This window comes from Pangasianodon hypophthalmus, chromosome 2 (genome assembly GCF_027358585.1).
Source record: "Pangasianodon hypophthalmus isolate fPanHyp1 chromosome 2, fPanHyp1.pri, whole genome shotgun sequence".
In the NCBI taxonomy this organism is placed as follows: Eukaryota; Metazoa; Chordata; class Actinopteri; order Siluriformes; family Pangasiidae; genus Pangasianodon; species Pangasianodon hypophthalmus.
In genome coordinates, this window is record NC_069711.1 from 3,615,206 (window position 1) to 3,630,711 (window position 15,506).

At 40.9% G+C, this 15,506-nt stretch overlaps 2 protein-coding genes across 3 annotated transcripts in view; both read left to right on the forward strand.

Moving 5' to 3' along the window:
• The first annotated feature begins 205 nt into the window (after nucleotides 1-205).
• LOC113545866 (polymeric immunoglobulin receptor-like) lies at nucleotides 206-8,364 on the forward strand. Of its 2 annotated transcripts, XM_053227741.1 has the most exons (7): nucleotides 208-456; nucleotides 550-870; nucleotides 5,127-5,465; nucleotides 5,965-6,075; nucleotides 6,191-6,295; nucleotides 6,543-6,598; nucleotides 6,686-8,364. In XM_053227741.1, the coding sequence occupies exons 1-7, from the start codon at nucleotides 417-419 to the stop codon at nucleotides 6,887-6,889; spliced, it is 1,176 nt and encodes a 391-aa protein (XP_053083716.1). In that variant the 5' UTR covers nucleotides 208-416; the 3' UTR covers nucleotides 6,890-8,364. The 2 variants fall into 2 exon arrangements, with proteins under 2 accessions (XP_053083718.1, XP_053083716.1); XM_053227743.1 differs by lacking the exon at nucleotides 6,543-6,598 and having other exon boundaries at nucleotides 206-456; nucleotides 6,686-6,839.
• Nucleotides 8,365-13,717: 5,353 nt separating this feature from the next.
• Nucleotides 13,718-15,506, forward strand: part of fam210b (family with sequence similarity 210 member B) — a 30,138-nt gene continuing 28,349 nt past the window's right edge. Inside the window, exon 1 of the mRNA XM_053227781.1 lies at nucleotides 13,718-13,822. Within this exon, the coding sequence (XP_053083756.1) occupies nucleotides 13,733-13,822 (90 nt within the window). The 5' untranslated portion in view covers nucleotides 13,718-13,732. The remainder of the gene's footprint in view (nucleotides 13,823-15,506) is intronic.

Genomic DNA, 15,506 nt, shown 5'->3' on the forward strand with positions numbered 1-15,506 from the left:
ACATTGACATGGAGCAATAAATATCCTCAGTAAAGTTGATACTGGAGCACTGAGAGGCAAAATAACTCACATGGAGAAAGATTCTCAGATGCAGAATGTTAATATAAAACACTCATACACATTCATATAATTGTTTACACGTTGTAACTGACCAGAGGCTTGGTTTTGTGACAGTAATTTGAAGCTTTCATATTGCACTTGGGTAATTCACACATAATTCACACATAGCTCTTTCCGACACAGCTAGAAGGGGAAGTGGGTGCAGCATCACTCTCTGGTTAAGACACAGATGAAGACACAGCACATTCACAGAGCGGGACAGAGACAGTAACAGTGTGTAACAGAACAGGAGCTTTAATATCTTTTTATCTTTTTGAAGTGGAGTTGGTGTGGAGATCTGTGAGTGTGAACTCAGGATGAAGATCCTCTTCATCTTCACCCTCTGTCTGATCTCAGGTAAAGAAATGCACTTCAAAATAATCCTCACTATCAGCAGCAGTGTTACATGAAGGAAGGTTTTGCTCAGATGGATTTTTGGTGTTTTGTTAGATGGAGGAGCCTCCAAGGAAGTAACAGGATATTCAGGAGGAGGAGTCCTTATCAAGTGCAAGTATGATAAAAAATACACACAAAATAAAAAATATTTCTGTAAGGGTTCATGGCCAGGCTGTTCTGACCAAATAAAGACAGAAGCTAAAAATGAGTGGATAAATTCAGGAAAATTCTCATTGTTTGATGACACCAAATCAGCAGTGTTCAGTGTGATGATCAGAGAGCTCACTGTACAGGACACTGGGACGTACCAGTGTGGAATTGATATAAGTTTGAGTAACGACGTTTACGCATCGGTGGAACTGAAGGTAAAGGAAGGTGAGTCTCCCACCCCTGTCTTCTGTTTATCTTCCCAAAGCTCTTGTACCATTAGCAGACATACAAAATACAAAATAACAAGTAATCATACTTTATTACTATACTTAAGTATCATTTTATGTGGTTTTTTTTTACTCTTTGTTTTCTTTCAGATCTTTCAAATAGTGAGATCATGATTTACTCTGTGTTTTCCTTTTGCATGGCTGTGAAACCAATCAATTTAACTTTAAATCCCAACTATAATTAAAATATTGAATTAAATACAAACTGTCATGTATATATAGATATATTGTGTACTGTGGCAGCATCTGTAGTTGTCAAGTGAGCAGAGAGTTGTTCACTTCAGTTGAAAAAAATAAAGCACGCCCTTCTGACCGGCAGCATTCCGAGTCCTCTCGTCTATGTCAGGATATTAAATGATGTCCGAAGTAATGGCACAAAACATTTATAGATAAGATGACACAACCACCACCCATAAACCTGCAAGGAAATCTCTGGGAAAATAAGTTGGTTTCAAAGAACTTTTCTGCAAAGACTGTATCAGTTAGAGAAAAATATAGACATTATCAAAGATTTTGATCACCTGTTTGCTGAATTAGGAGACCACCACATACAAATTGACACCAAAGTCAGACCTGTTGTGCATGCTCTGAGGAGGATCCCAGTAGCTCTCAAAGACATTAAGAAACTGCAAAGAATGGAACAGTTGGGCATCACTGCAAAGCAAACTGAGCCCACCGAGTGGGTCAACAGCATGGTGACTGTAGTCACACCAAAGAAAATTCATATATGCATGGACCTCAGAGATCTAAATCAAACGGTAAAAAGGGAGCACTATCCAATGCTTACAGAGTAAGAGGTAGTTTCAAGAATGCCAAACGCAAAGCACGTTTCTGTACTAGATGCCAATCAAGGTTTCTGGCAAATCAAGCTGGATCAAGAGAGTTCACGATTATGCACAATGAACAGATCGATTGGACGATATTGCTTTTTTCGCTTGCCCTTTGGGTTTTCATCAGCATCAGAGGTGTTTAAGTGGTCAATAGCACAAATGATAGACAGCCGGGAAGGTGTTGTTAACATCAGTGATGACCTGTTGGTGTGGGGAGACTCATTTGAAGAACATGATCAAAAATTGATACAGCTGTTGAAAAGAGAGCAAGAGAAAACAATCTGAAATCGAACAGAAACAAGTGCAAAATCATAATGAAGGAAATCAAATACATAGGCCATACCCACCAGAGGGCAAACAGGGGCTGCAGAGATTTCTTGGGATAATATAATATCTGGCAAAATTTATTCCCAACCTATCTGACATCAGTGCACCACTGACATAACTACTTGAAAAAGACAGCATGGAACTGGGAAGATGCTCAGAAGAGAAGTTTTGAGAAACTGAAAGAGCTCATCACTCACAGTCCCACACTGAGATCCTACAATGTTATCAAGCCGGTGACACTGTCTGTGGACGCAAGCTCAGAAGGTATTGGTGCAGTAATCTTACAAGACAGAAGGCCAGTGGAATATGGCTCAAGAGCCCTGAATGACTGTCAGCGCAGATATTCTCAGAGTATATGGAGAAACTTCACTAGTATGTGTACGGAAAGTAAATCACAATTGAAAATGAACACAAACTGTTAGAGAGCATTTTCAGAAAGCCGCTACATCAAGCACCAATCAGGCCCCAGAGGATACATCTACAGAGATACAATCTCAAGGTCACATACACACCTGGGAAAGAACTATAGATTGCTGATTCACTGAGCCATGCTTACCTCAGAGAACAGGAAGATGATCTGTTGGGAGAAGACCTAGAAGTAAATTGGGTTACATTACAACTTCCCATTTCTGAGAGGAAACTGGAAGCTTTAAAATGATCCACAGCAGATGACACAGAAATGCAAGCATTAAAGATCTCAGTGATAAATGTGTGACCAAGAAAGAGATCCACACTACCGAGATCAATACAACCCTACTGGATGTTTAGAGAAGAAATCAGCTATGTTGATGGTCTGTTGTGCCACAACAGCTCAGAAAAGAATTGCTCAGCAAAATGTATGAGTCACACCTGGGAATGGGGAAAAGTGTAACGCAAGAGGCAGAGCCATTCTGTACTGGCCAAGTATGTCTGCACAAATTGAAAAGACTGTATCCAAATGTGCTGCCTGCAATGAAAACAAGAACCGCAACCCGAGAGAGCCACTAATGCCACACACATTACCAGAATGGCCATGGGAGAACATTGGCACAGACATTGTTTACCATAATGGGTCAGTGTTTCTATTGTGTGTAGATTACTTTTCAAAGTATCCAGAAATTAGAAAGCTCACTGACAAGCTGACGAGTGATCAAAGAGATGAAGTCTGTTTTTTCAAGGCATGGAACTGCAGATATAGTAGTATCTAACAATGGACCTCAATATGCCAGTGCTGAGTTCTCTACTTTTGCAGAGGACTGAGACTTCAAACATGTGACCTCCAGTCCAGGTCACACACAATCCAATGGTCAAGCAGAAAGAGGTGTGCAAACTGTAAACGAATCTGCTAAAGAAATCACAAGTAACAACAGTGATCTGTATACTTCGTATATCTGTGTGATCACACTCCCTGAGAACCACAACGCGCCAACTGAAGGAACAGGCTTGTCTCCTGCACAGCTGCTCAGACATCTCAGGACAAAGCTGCCAACATCATCTGCGCTATTTACCTCTGAAGCCATAGCTCAAGTGTGCAAGAAAAGCTGAAAGAAAGACAAGGAAAGCAAAAAGTCTATTATGACAGACAGACAAAACTCTTCAGAATCAGAATGCCAAAAGGAGAATCTTGGTAACCAGCTGTTGTCCAGAAAAAAACATGAGCATCCATGATCGTTTGTGGTGCACACACCGGATGGCAGACTGTTCAGAAGAAACCGCAAAAACATCTGAGAAACACAAATGAGACAGTTCAACATTTGACAAGAGCATCGTCATGGAAACAGATGGTCAGGAGGAGGTTGAATAGTTACAACACAATGCATCTGACACTCACTACACTGACACACCTAAGTCTTGTATCACTGATAATACACATACTGACAATGAACAATCATATCATACCAGATCTGGAAGACCAGAGAAGATACCTGCAAAATACAGAGACTGAGTTTTCATATACATATACATATACATACATGCCATATTACATTAAATCTAACTCATTAAATGTTGTTCATTAGAGCTAAGGGTAAAGCTAAATTGCCAGCTGTTACGTTAGAACTCGGCTGTGATTTCTGAATTGTTTTTTTTTTTTTTTTTTGCTAAGGTGTTTATATTGCTGTGGTGATATAAAATATTACAGTTCTCCTAGAACAGAATTAATCATAGTTCCTTGTTACCATATTGACATAAGATGACAGGATTATGTTACCATATATGTGTGGAGGTGTGGGAAACCTGGTCAGATTTCGCTGTGGCTGAATTCTTAAAAAAAAAAAAAAAAAAAAAACAAGATTAAAGAAGAAAAGTTTTTGCTGTAACGGAATGGAAATAAGCCTAATCATTTTGTATGTATTTTTGTTTTCATTGTTGGGGGAACCAGACGTTAAAATGATATAACTTTACTTGTCTGATAATCAATCATCCATCCATCAATCCATCTTCAGTAAGCATGTTATCCTGGTAAGGGTCACATAGATCCTGAGCTTGTCCTGGGAACACTGTGCTCAATGCAGGGGAATTCACGTCTAGAGTCAATTTAGCCAATCCACCTACCAGCATTTTTGGGAAGTGGGAGGGAAACCGGAGAACCCAGAGGAAACCCATTTGCACACAGGGAGAACATGTAAAACTCCACACAGACAGTAACCCGAACCGATGATCCTGGAGCTGTGAATGTTATCTACTGTGTCACCAGACCACTCGAATGCTGACATAATTAGTGTACCTCCACAAAACTGGATTGTAAGAAATGGGACAGGACTTTTACTACTTCGCCTGAAGTCAGAAAGATACCATGTAAATCTTCTCACACATGAAGAGAATGATTTTTATTACATGTTTATTTTTGTATCATGTGCAGCATACAAAAATAGCAAAAGTTCACAGTGTGTACAAAGGCAGTGACGGTGTGATGAGAAGCCATCATGTGGCATTGCATAGAAATTCAGGAAAACTTTTAGTGTTAAAACTATATAGTAGAAAATATAAATATTCATCACTGAAGGGTTTTCCCAGGCCACTATACATATAAACTGATCTCCTTGGATGTAATTTGCAGATCTGTCCTATGAGAAGTCCATCAGTGAGACTGTCCATGTAGGAGGAGATTTGAACTTCAGCTGTAAATACCCAGTATCCCTCAGTGGCAACAAGTTTCTCTGCAAGAGGCTGCAACCTGCTGATTGTTCTCATAAAGCATCTGTTAAAGAAAGCGGGAAAGATGTAAATATGGGGAAGTTCTCCCTGTATGCTGACAGTGCAAAACAAATCTTCAATGTGAGTATTAGAAATATAACTAAGCAGGACTCTGGTGAATACTGGTGTGGAGCTGAAGCAGCCTGGAAATCTGATCATGGATACAAGGTTTATTTCACACAGATTAACCTGACAGTTACTGGTGAGTTAGTAGAGACATGGACACACTGATTAACTATTTTGACATTACAGAGACTTTGTGTGAAGCATAGAGTCAGTGCACATCCAAGACTATTCTGCGATATTATTGACAGTTATTGAATATAACAATAATGGCAGTACAAATAGAGCAGTTATTTTTAGAAAGAAGCTTGTTATCACATGGAATTGAAGTGATCTAGCTGATATTATCTGTTAAACTTCCGACTTCTATCCTTTCAGAATAAATGATGTGATGAGCAGATTTTTATTAGGCTCAAAGTCTATTCTCTGTTTTTCATGTGCATATGTGTATTTTTGTTTCAGTACTCTTCCTGTGATTTATCAGATGTATAAACAGCAGTCAGTATTTCTGAAGTTCCACACATACAAAATGTATCCTGTAATGAATTGTATCTGGACTGCTATCAGTCATATACCAGATTTCCTCACTTTAATCACTTTCACTGTTAATTATCTAACTAAACTTTTCACTGCTTTAGATCAACGTGTTTCACATTCAACCTCGACACCAACACAAACTTCATTACCACCATCATCATCATCATCGTTATCTTCATCATCTGACCTTATACAAGCTTCTCCTCCAGCAGGTGATTCTGCTCAGATACACATCACGCCCATAGTCTAACTACATGACTTTGATGAATCTGATCCCTTATGAATGATCAGCTTGTAGGTTAAAGTGACTGTTTGTTTCTCTTCCAGGATTTCCAGTTTTCACTGTGATCACTGTGTCTCTAATTCTGCTGCTGCTTCTGATAGGACTCATATTCCTCACTTTGACTCTACAAAAGAGACGCAAGATGCAAGGTACCCACTCACACACACGCACACACACACCCACACCCACACCCAAAACACATGATAAAATGTTTAGCGTGAACATGCTGGTGGGAGGATATGCTTGATGCACTGCAATCTGAAGAAGTAAATGAAGATGAATGCCTGACTGAATAAACAAATGATTCATGACCGATTCTCCAATAATCTGTTTAGCTGTTTTTTTCTCTAAAGAAATATTTATTGCAGCACTTGCTATTTGAATATTTTTCCACAGCAGGTACAGCTTCTCTTGACCAGTGTTCTGTCCAAAATTCAGAAAATGACCAAGGGGTAATATTCTTCATCAATTTGTGTGTGTGTTCAGTACCAAAACTTGTTGTCTTTTGAAAAAAAATTTTGTTTCTGTTTATCTCTCAGGTTCCACTTGCTGTCTATGAGTATGAGGAGATTAACGACACCAGACGCCTTTCTATCTCAGTTGCTGGAACGTCCACAGAGTTCTCTACTGTTCAACTACCCACAATCCCTTCTGATCCTCAAACTATTTATGCAAACACAGAGTTACCCACAAGTCCCTGTGATTCTGCTGTTTATTCTACTGCTCAACTACCCCCCTCCTGATCAGGACATCTACTCCACAGCTCAGTTACTCACATGTCTCTCAGCTGAGAAATTTGACTTGCTGAAGGTCTGACTTATGCAACAGTGAGTTTTTACTCCAATGCCACTAGCTCTAATAATGCAGTTCCACAGATGAAGGAAGACGTCTCTTCTTACTATGCTTCAGTCAGTCACGTTACTTCATCTGTTTAGTTTAGCATCATTAGGGCTCCAATCATGTGTCATTTCATGTGTCATTGGAACTCTACTGTTTTGTTCAGATAGCCTTTCACTTTATACAATGAAGACACCTTGTTCTTATTCTGCTTATTCTTTAAAATGATCCATTCCCATAGTTTGCACCCTGAGCTAATCTACATGATATAAGTAACCTATGGGTTTTAATCTGAATTACCTGATAACTGCTGGCCATTATCCTCACACCTTGTTTTATGCTGGAGGCTGTTATTTCCTTCTGTAAGAGTGATAAGAGCAGTTCATTTCTGTTCACATGCCAACAGCCCAAATGTATCAGGAGGTATGTGATGGAGCTCTGTCAGGTAGCCAGAATCCTGCAGGCAGTGTTAAAGACCAGTCACAGTCACTGGTTGAATGACTGATCCTGGTGGTTTTATGCTTCCTGAAGATGTTTCTGCACAATGGGGCCTTCACCTGTATGTGTTCCTGAATTCATGTGGGCCAGACTGAGGAGGGCAGTGCTAATACGTGAGCTAGTGAGTCTCAGACGCAGATCTTTTAATTTTTATTCTGATGAAATTATATTCTATCCCTCTTCAGAAAATCTTCCTTCTTCATGTAACATGTTTTGATATGCACATGATTCTGACAAATCAATGAATCTGCAAATTAGTCTATGACATCAACTGGTGACTTCTAGTGGCTTTTTGAGCATGCATTAGCTACTTTCCCCTGCAAAGGTGTGGCAAAACTTCTCTCGGGCAAAATGTAGACCCTGACGTTAGAGGGAAATGAAGTGTGTCTCAGTGCTCAGTGCTCGGCAAACTGAAGTGCACTCGTGTGGAAGTTTCTCTACACTCTTACTCTTTTTTAATGATCACGCTCACTGATACTGTTCTGTGCCCTCATATCTGCTGTTCTCCAGCTCTCCATTTCATAGTAGAGATACTGCTTCTGCCAAGTGTGCTTAGTCAGAAACATATTAATGTGTATTATTGCTTTTTTATTTGATAACTGATGTAATATTATTGATGTATTGATGTTGAATTAATTATGCACTGTTCAATGTTGATCTCATCGCCAGGACATTAAATAATAAAAAACTTAATAAAGTGCACATAGTGTTTCTAAGTAGCCAAGAAAGTAGTAAGTTATCATCTGAGGTGTTTATTTAAATCGTTACATTTTGCAGTAGCCTGTATTATTCAGCTGCTACTATGAATTATTTTTATAGCAAAAGTATGAAGTTACAAGAGTGAGGACTGTAAGTCTGGACCAGACAACAAATCCTTTATTTGATATTTTAATAGTGGATCATAGGTGGATATTAAAAATTTAAACCATCACACTGGCTATGTGTACATGCAGTCTAGTAACACAGCTCATGTTACACATTTGATTTTTTATTTTTTTTTAAATAACTCTAAGGTTGGATTGGCATCAAACTAACTGAGTAAGGCACATACAGGGTGTGAGTTGACCTCACATCCTGTATGTGCCTTACGGTGTGTGAGATGACCTCAGTAAATTTCAGTGGTTAATACTGACCAGAAACTCAGAGAGGATTCAGAACTTGAGCACAGTAAAAAAAAAAGATGTAATGACTTTAAAGAAAAGACATTTTCCACAACCAGATGAACCTTGTTACTGAATATCAGGCAAATATGAAATGCTGAGTGGTGACTTTACTGCAGTGACAAACTGTTCTTCTCACTGTCTGTTTAAAAATCACATTTGGATGATATATTTTTTTTCCCACGAAAATACTGTATTGTTCAGTTTAAACTCTATCTTTCTTCCTCTATTACACACCTTGTCCTCTAGAGGGCATTAGAGGACTCCTGGCAGTAGAGCAGTACACACTGACATGGAGTAATAAATATCCTCAGTAAAGTTAATACTGGAGCTCTGAGAGGAAAAATAACTCAATGGAGAAATATTCTCACATGCAGAATGCTAATATTAAACACTCATACAACTTTATATGATTGTTTACACACTGTAATTGGCCAGAAGCCAGAATCATTTTTGTGTCAGAAATTTGAAAGCATTTGTATTTGCTTAGTATATGCTTAGTCATTTGCACTTATGTAGTTCACACATATTTCACACATGCACTTACTGTGCAGTCATTTCTCACATTTCTCACAGCTAGAAGGGGAAGTGGGTGCGGAAGTGGGTGCAGCATCACTTTCTGGTTAAGACAGACGAAGACGCAGCACATTCACAGAGCATGACAGAGACAGTAACCGTGTGTAAAAGAACAGGAGCTTTAATATCTTTCTGAAGTGGAGTTGGTGTGGAGATCTGTGAGTGTGAACTTAGAATTAAGATCCTCCTCATCTTCACCCTCTGCCTGATCTCAGGTTAAGAAATGCACTTGTAGCACCCCCTACCCTATGACCTTTGAATGGGCGGGGCACCGGGTTCAAACTGTGTGTCTCTCAACTACAAAGCTGTTTCTTATTCTAATACCCTTTTTTCTAGGTTCATCAAGGTATAACATTGTTTGAAATATCTCGCATAAACAATGAAAGTGATATGCATACACACAATAGGTAAATATTGAAGATATTATAAAGATGAATTTTGAAATTAAAGTGAATGTAGTAAGAACGAAAAAGTAAACAAATGAAAAAATGAATCGACTTCAATGTATGTTAATGAACAAAATATCAGTAAAGGGTTTCAACCTCAGATTCTCTCTGATGCCTCTGTACTTAACGGCTTCTTTACATTATACACTCACAACGAGTGAAATATACCAATCGAACACAGCTTTTAAAACTAAAAGTCACCGTTTATATACCTTATTATTTAATACTCCTTGAGCTTGAATACTTTGAAAAACAATAAACTTTAAACCAAAATTTGAGGTTAGTTATCTCATGTGGGCCCACACTCCAACACACAAACACACACCCCCAACCTGTTGAAGGCCTGTTGCGTAGCTTGCGCACGGTGCGACCGTGAAACAACTAATGGCCTCTTCACAGCGGGGTGAATGGGTGACAACTCGACGGCATAATCACAAAGCCAAAGCTAACACTAATACTCACCCACAGGAGCACCACTCCTCTCCGTTAAATCTGTCTAACAGGTTTGCTCTCCTTAGTGACAGGGACGAATTTAGTGATTCGGGGGCCCTAGGCAAAATATAGGAATGGGGCCCTCATTTCAGTGTTTTAACATCAATATTTTAAATTCCAGCATGTTATTTAGCAGTAATAGTTACAAATATATATACAATTTGCATTTTTAGGGGGCCCTTGGCTTCTGGGGGCCCAAGGCGGATGCCTGTCTTTCCTTAGTGCTAAGTCCGCCCCCGCTCAGTGAAGCACCCACTGAGAAACTTGAAAGAGCTCTAGTTATAGGAGAGACTATCTTAGGGCACGTGAAATTAGCCAGGCCTTTAGTGGCACCAGCAGCACTAGTTAGGTGTATACTGGGAGCCAGGGCGCTGTGAACTAGAATGGAGAACCAGCATAATGAAATTAAGAGCCTGTCACTTTAAGAAAACACAGTTTCTGTCATATTTGTTAGGTATTGGTCATTATAGCTGTTGGCATGCACTTTATGATAGAGTAGGCTCATGATTACTTATTAGCAAGGGAGCATGAGTGTTAGAATTCCACTTGGCATGGATTTGATATTCCAGAATACAACATGAAATATGTCCATGCTCTGTTCTTACTTTAAATGCAACTATAAAAAATAAAAAATCAAATGTTAATAATTGTTTTAATTATAATTTACTAGCTGTTTCTGGTGTCCATTGCACTACACGTTGGCTCTGACGAGCAGCAACATTCTAATATTAATTATATAATAATTTGTGTCAAGAAAACCTGAAAGCAGTTTAAATTTACAATGATTAGTTTTGCATTTCAGGAATGCAGTTCATTACAAAGATATAATGATGCTTTAACACATTACATAGTTAGTTAAGGATCTTTGATAGTCATAATTTATGGACCAAACAATGTTTTTGTATGCATTGTTTGTGGTACTGCATATGCGTATGTGATACATATTGTATGTTGCATATATTCTATGTATTGCTGTCTGACATTTGAATTTTTTTAAATAAAAATTTGTAGTACAGTAGTATAGAAAAATCAAGAGATAAATAAATTTAACCATAATGTAAACAAAGCAGTTTAATATTTTTGGATGGTCACTTGGATGTTTTGGGACAGTCCTGAAAAAAGATAGTCTGGAGTTGTAACGTAGGGGTCGACAACGGAGTTGGGGATCCAAATGGAAGGCTTTAAACGTGGTCAAAACAGGCAGGGTCGAGCACCAGCAAACAGTATAAACCAAGGCAGAGACAAAAGAGTAATCCAAAACACAGGCAATGGTCAGGGCAGGCAGCAAACAATCAAAAACAAGGAAAACAGTCCAAGGGTCAAAACATGGGTAAACTAGGAGACACAGAAACACGGAAACTGGGAACGAGGGATAGCTATACACAATAAACAGCTAATTAGGAGCATGGGTGAGCAACTGTTATACAGGACAAGGAGAACACATGACAAAACCGAACAAATGAGAACATGACACATGAAACCAAGGAACCAATCAGAACATGATACACAAACAAGGGTAGCACATGGTAAGATCACATGAGGGGCAAGGAACACATGGGAAATGGAGTCCAGAAGACAAGGGCAAGAGTCTGGGGTGGAGTGCCCTCTTGTGGAGTTCGTGGGCACTCCAGCTGGTGATCGTAACATAGCCCCCCCCCCTAAGGAGCGGCTTTCAGACACTCCTCAACAGGAATAGACATGAATCCAGGAGGGGGGTGGAGCGGAGGTGGAACAGGGGGAGGGATGGAGGGCCAGGTCCATGTGGAAGTGGAGGAACAGGGGACTGAGGCAGAGTGGGCTGAGCAGGGTACCAAGGCGGGGCAGGCGGAACAGAATAGCACCAGGTCAGAGCAGGCGGAGCCGAAGGGCACCAGGGCGGAGCAGATGGAGCCGAAGGGCACCAGGACAGCAGAGCAGAGGAGAGCAAAGATCCCCACAGTGGAGCAGATGACCACCACAGCAGAGCAGAAGAGAGCAAAGATCCCCACAGCAGAGCAGATGTCCACCAATGTAGAGCTAACGTGGGAGGTGCCCACCAAGGCGGATCAGGCGGGACTGGAACAGAGAGCACAGAGAGGTTAATAACAGCCTCTGCAGCCAAGACAGAACAGGCCGGGAGTTCATAGATGGCCTCCATGGCCGTGACAGGACAGTCAGAGAGGTCAGAAGCAGATGCTGCCGACTCAGGAGGTTCTGCAGTGGAAACTGCCACCTCAGGAGGAGCTGGAGTGGACGCCGCTGATTTGAGAGGTTCTGCAGTGGGAGCTGCCACCTCAGGAGGAGCTGGAGCAGACACTGACAACTTGGAAGGTTCTGCAGTGGGAGTCGCCACCTCGGAAGGAGCGGGCTCTGGAGCAGATTCGAGGACTGGAGCGGGCTCTGGAACAGATTCACGGACTGGAGCAAGAACAGAGCAGTGTGTAGCCCAAACACACAGGATAGCAACCGCCATTACAGGAAGCACTGAGGATAGGGGAAATGTCTCTGTGACGACCAGTGCTGAAGCTCTTGGAATGCCTGCTGCACGCACCGACATCAACGGTGGGTCCGCCAGACTGGACACCAGCCTCAAACACCCTTGGAACACCTTGGTGTCTTCAAACGCAACATCCACGATGCTCGGGAATACTGGAGTAGCATCCGTGATGGCTGGAGACTGAGGCTTGACATCCATAATGGCTGGAGGCTCTTGTGACAGCCATCTTGGGAAGAGGCACTGGGCTGGTGGCCATCTTGGGAAGAGGCGCTGGGCTGGGGATCACAGAACAAGAAGGTGCAGAAAACACAGGAGTGGCGACCATAATCACAGGACCTGCTGGTGGCCATGATGGGTCAAGCTCCGCTGCTGCCGAAGCTTGCCGCTGTTGGCCCCCCCCCAAAAAATTCTTTGGGGTTTCAAAGTCTTCTGCCTCTCCCACAGTAAAAGGAGAGCCACATGACAACAGTGCATAGTCCATAAAGTCTCTTAAACTACAATTAAACTCCCTTCCAGGTAATAATGATTTTGTTGGCTTATTGAGTCCAAAACCGAACAAGTCCTTAAACAAAATCTCATCATATATCGGTACTTGATGTGACAACTCACAGAATAGATGAACATATTCCTCAATGGATAGGTTCTTTTGCCGAAGGTGCAGTAGTTGATCGACTGGGTCCATGATTGGCCTGGAATGCTCAAAAAAACCACTGGACCCGGATTGGCTGATTATTCTGTAACGTAGGGGTCAACAACGGAGTTGGGGATCCAAATGCAAGCTTTATGCAAATGCAGGCTTTATTTACAAGCATGGTCAAAACAGGCAGGGTCGAGCAGTATAAACCAAGGCAGAGACAAAAGAGTAATCCAAAACACAGGCAATGGTCAGGGCAGGCAGCAAACAATCAAAAACAAGGAAAACAGTCCAAGGGTCAAAACATGGGTAAACTAGGAGACACAGAAACACAGAAACTGGGAACAAGGGATAGCTACACAATAATCAGCAAACTAGGAGCGTGGGTGAGCAACTCTTATACAGGACAAGGAGAACACATGACAAAACCCACCAATGAGAACATGACACACAAACAAGGGTAGCACATGGTAAGATCACATGAAGGGCAAGGAACACATGGGAAATGTCCCAAATTCAAACAAATCACCAACTGGGATTTCAGTTCACTCAGATATGTAAGTAGTGTTGTTGCCCTCTATAATATGTGAATTGATTTACCTCCTCATGAGTGTGTTAACATGTTCTAAACATGTTTAAAAATAATCCTCTCTAGTAACCTCAGATTGTACCAAATAATACAAGCATGTTGTCAGATAATATTTTCTTAGGAAAATATAAGTAAAGGAAAAAATATTAGTAAAGGAAAATAAAAGTAAAGGAAATGCCCAGGAGAAACCACTGTCCACCAAAGAAGCTAAGGTTCTGTGAGCTTTGAGTCACTGATGCAAAGACTTCTGTGAATTTCATGAACAAGATGGTAATATGTTTGTGATTTTCTTCATAACATTTTAGTTTGTTTTAGGTTGTTGATGCATAAGGAGCACAAAATGTTACCTTTTAATGAACCTTGAAACATAGTTTCAAAGTTGTGGTTGAATAATGTTCCTCATACAAATGAACATCTCTCTGTGGTCTGTGTTTTGGATTATTTGCAGTTGAGTGCAGATCAATGTAGTTGTACTTACATCCTCACATAGTAGATGCAGTGCTATTAGCAATCAGCTAATAACATTAAATCCACCTGCCTAATATTGTGTGGGTCCCCACTGCGCCACCAAAAAAGCTCTGACCAAGGCACGGACTCCACAAGACCTCTGAAAGTGTGCTGTGGTATCTGGAAGCAAGATAATGTGATTCATCAGACCAGGCCACCTTCTACCATTGCTCCATGCACTTAAATCCTGGCAACAGAGGTGAAACTGAATAAGGTTGCTAAGGTTGCTTTAATTGAAGCAGGCTGTAGGTTTTTGTGGGAAATAAAACAATAGGCTATTAAGGTGTACAGTACTTCACAATTAATTGGGAATATAGGGAAGGCAAAAGCAGCACAGAGCAAGGAGAAGTATGACCAGGCAGAGTTGTAGGCTTCTAAGGTGGATCTAGCCATCCCCATCCTCATGTAATATTGTGCCTCTACCAAATGTGAAGGAAGAGATTTTAGTCTAGTACTGTTTAGGGGAATGGGGGGCAGGTCGTGCCAGATGGATGGGCTTCGGGGCAAAGGTGCGGAATTCCTGAAATTTGAAATGGGAGAGAGCATTGGCTCTATCATTCTTAAGACCTGAGAGGTAAGTTGCTTTCAGAATGAAATTTTTTATGACACATGTCCAGATGAGGCACATGGTTAGTTGGTTGTTAATGATGTCAACTGTGGCTTTGTTACCGCACAAAATGGTAAGAGCAGGGGGATTCAAAGGTGTCATTATAAAAAAATTAAATTCCATTCCACTCGTTCAGTAAACGAATCCAAAAATGTAAATTCAACAGGCTTTGATCTAGAGCAATTATGTTGTAAAGATTGGGGACAGATTTAGACAGATCTAGTAGTCTAAAATAAATGTGCTACCATGGGGAATGATACGCATGATTGAGGTGCCCTAGTACAGATAGCAGTTTGTGCTTGGAGATGGAATTAGCAGAGTCAGAAGAAGATTTGGCGGAGTCAAATTCGGGAGGGCTTCTCGACTAGAAGAGAGGCTTGCATAGCCTTGCTATCCAGTGTGATGCCCAAGAATTCAAGACGGGTGGAGGGGCCGATAGTTTTCTCTTCTAACAGAGGGACGTTAAGGTTGGAGAAGTGTTGCTTAAGTTTAGATATACAATGATCAGGAGGGGAGTTGGGAAAACTGACTAAGAGGA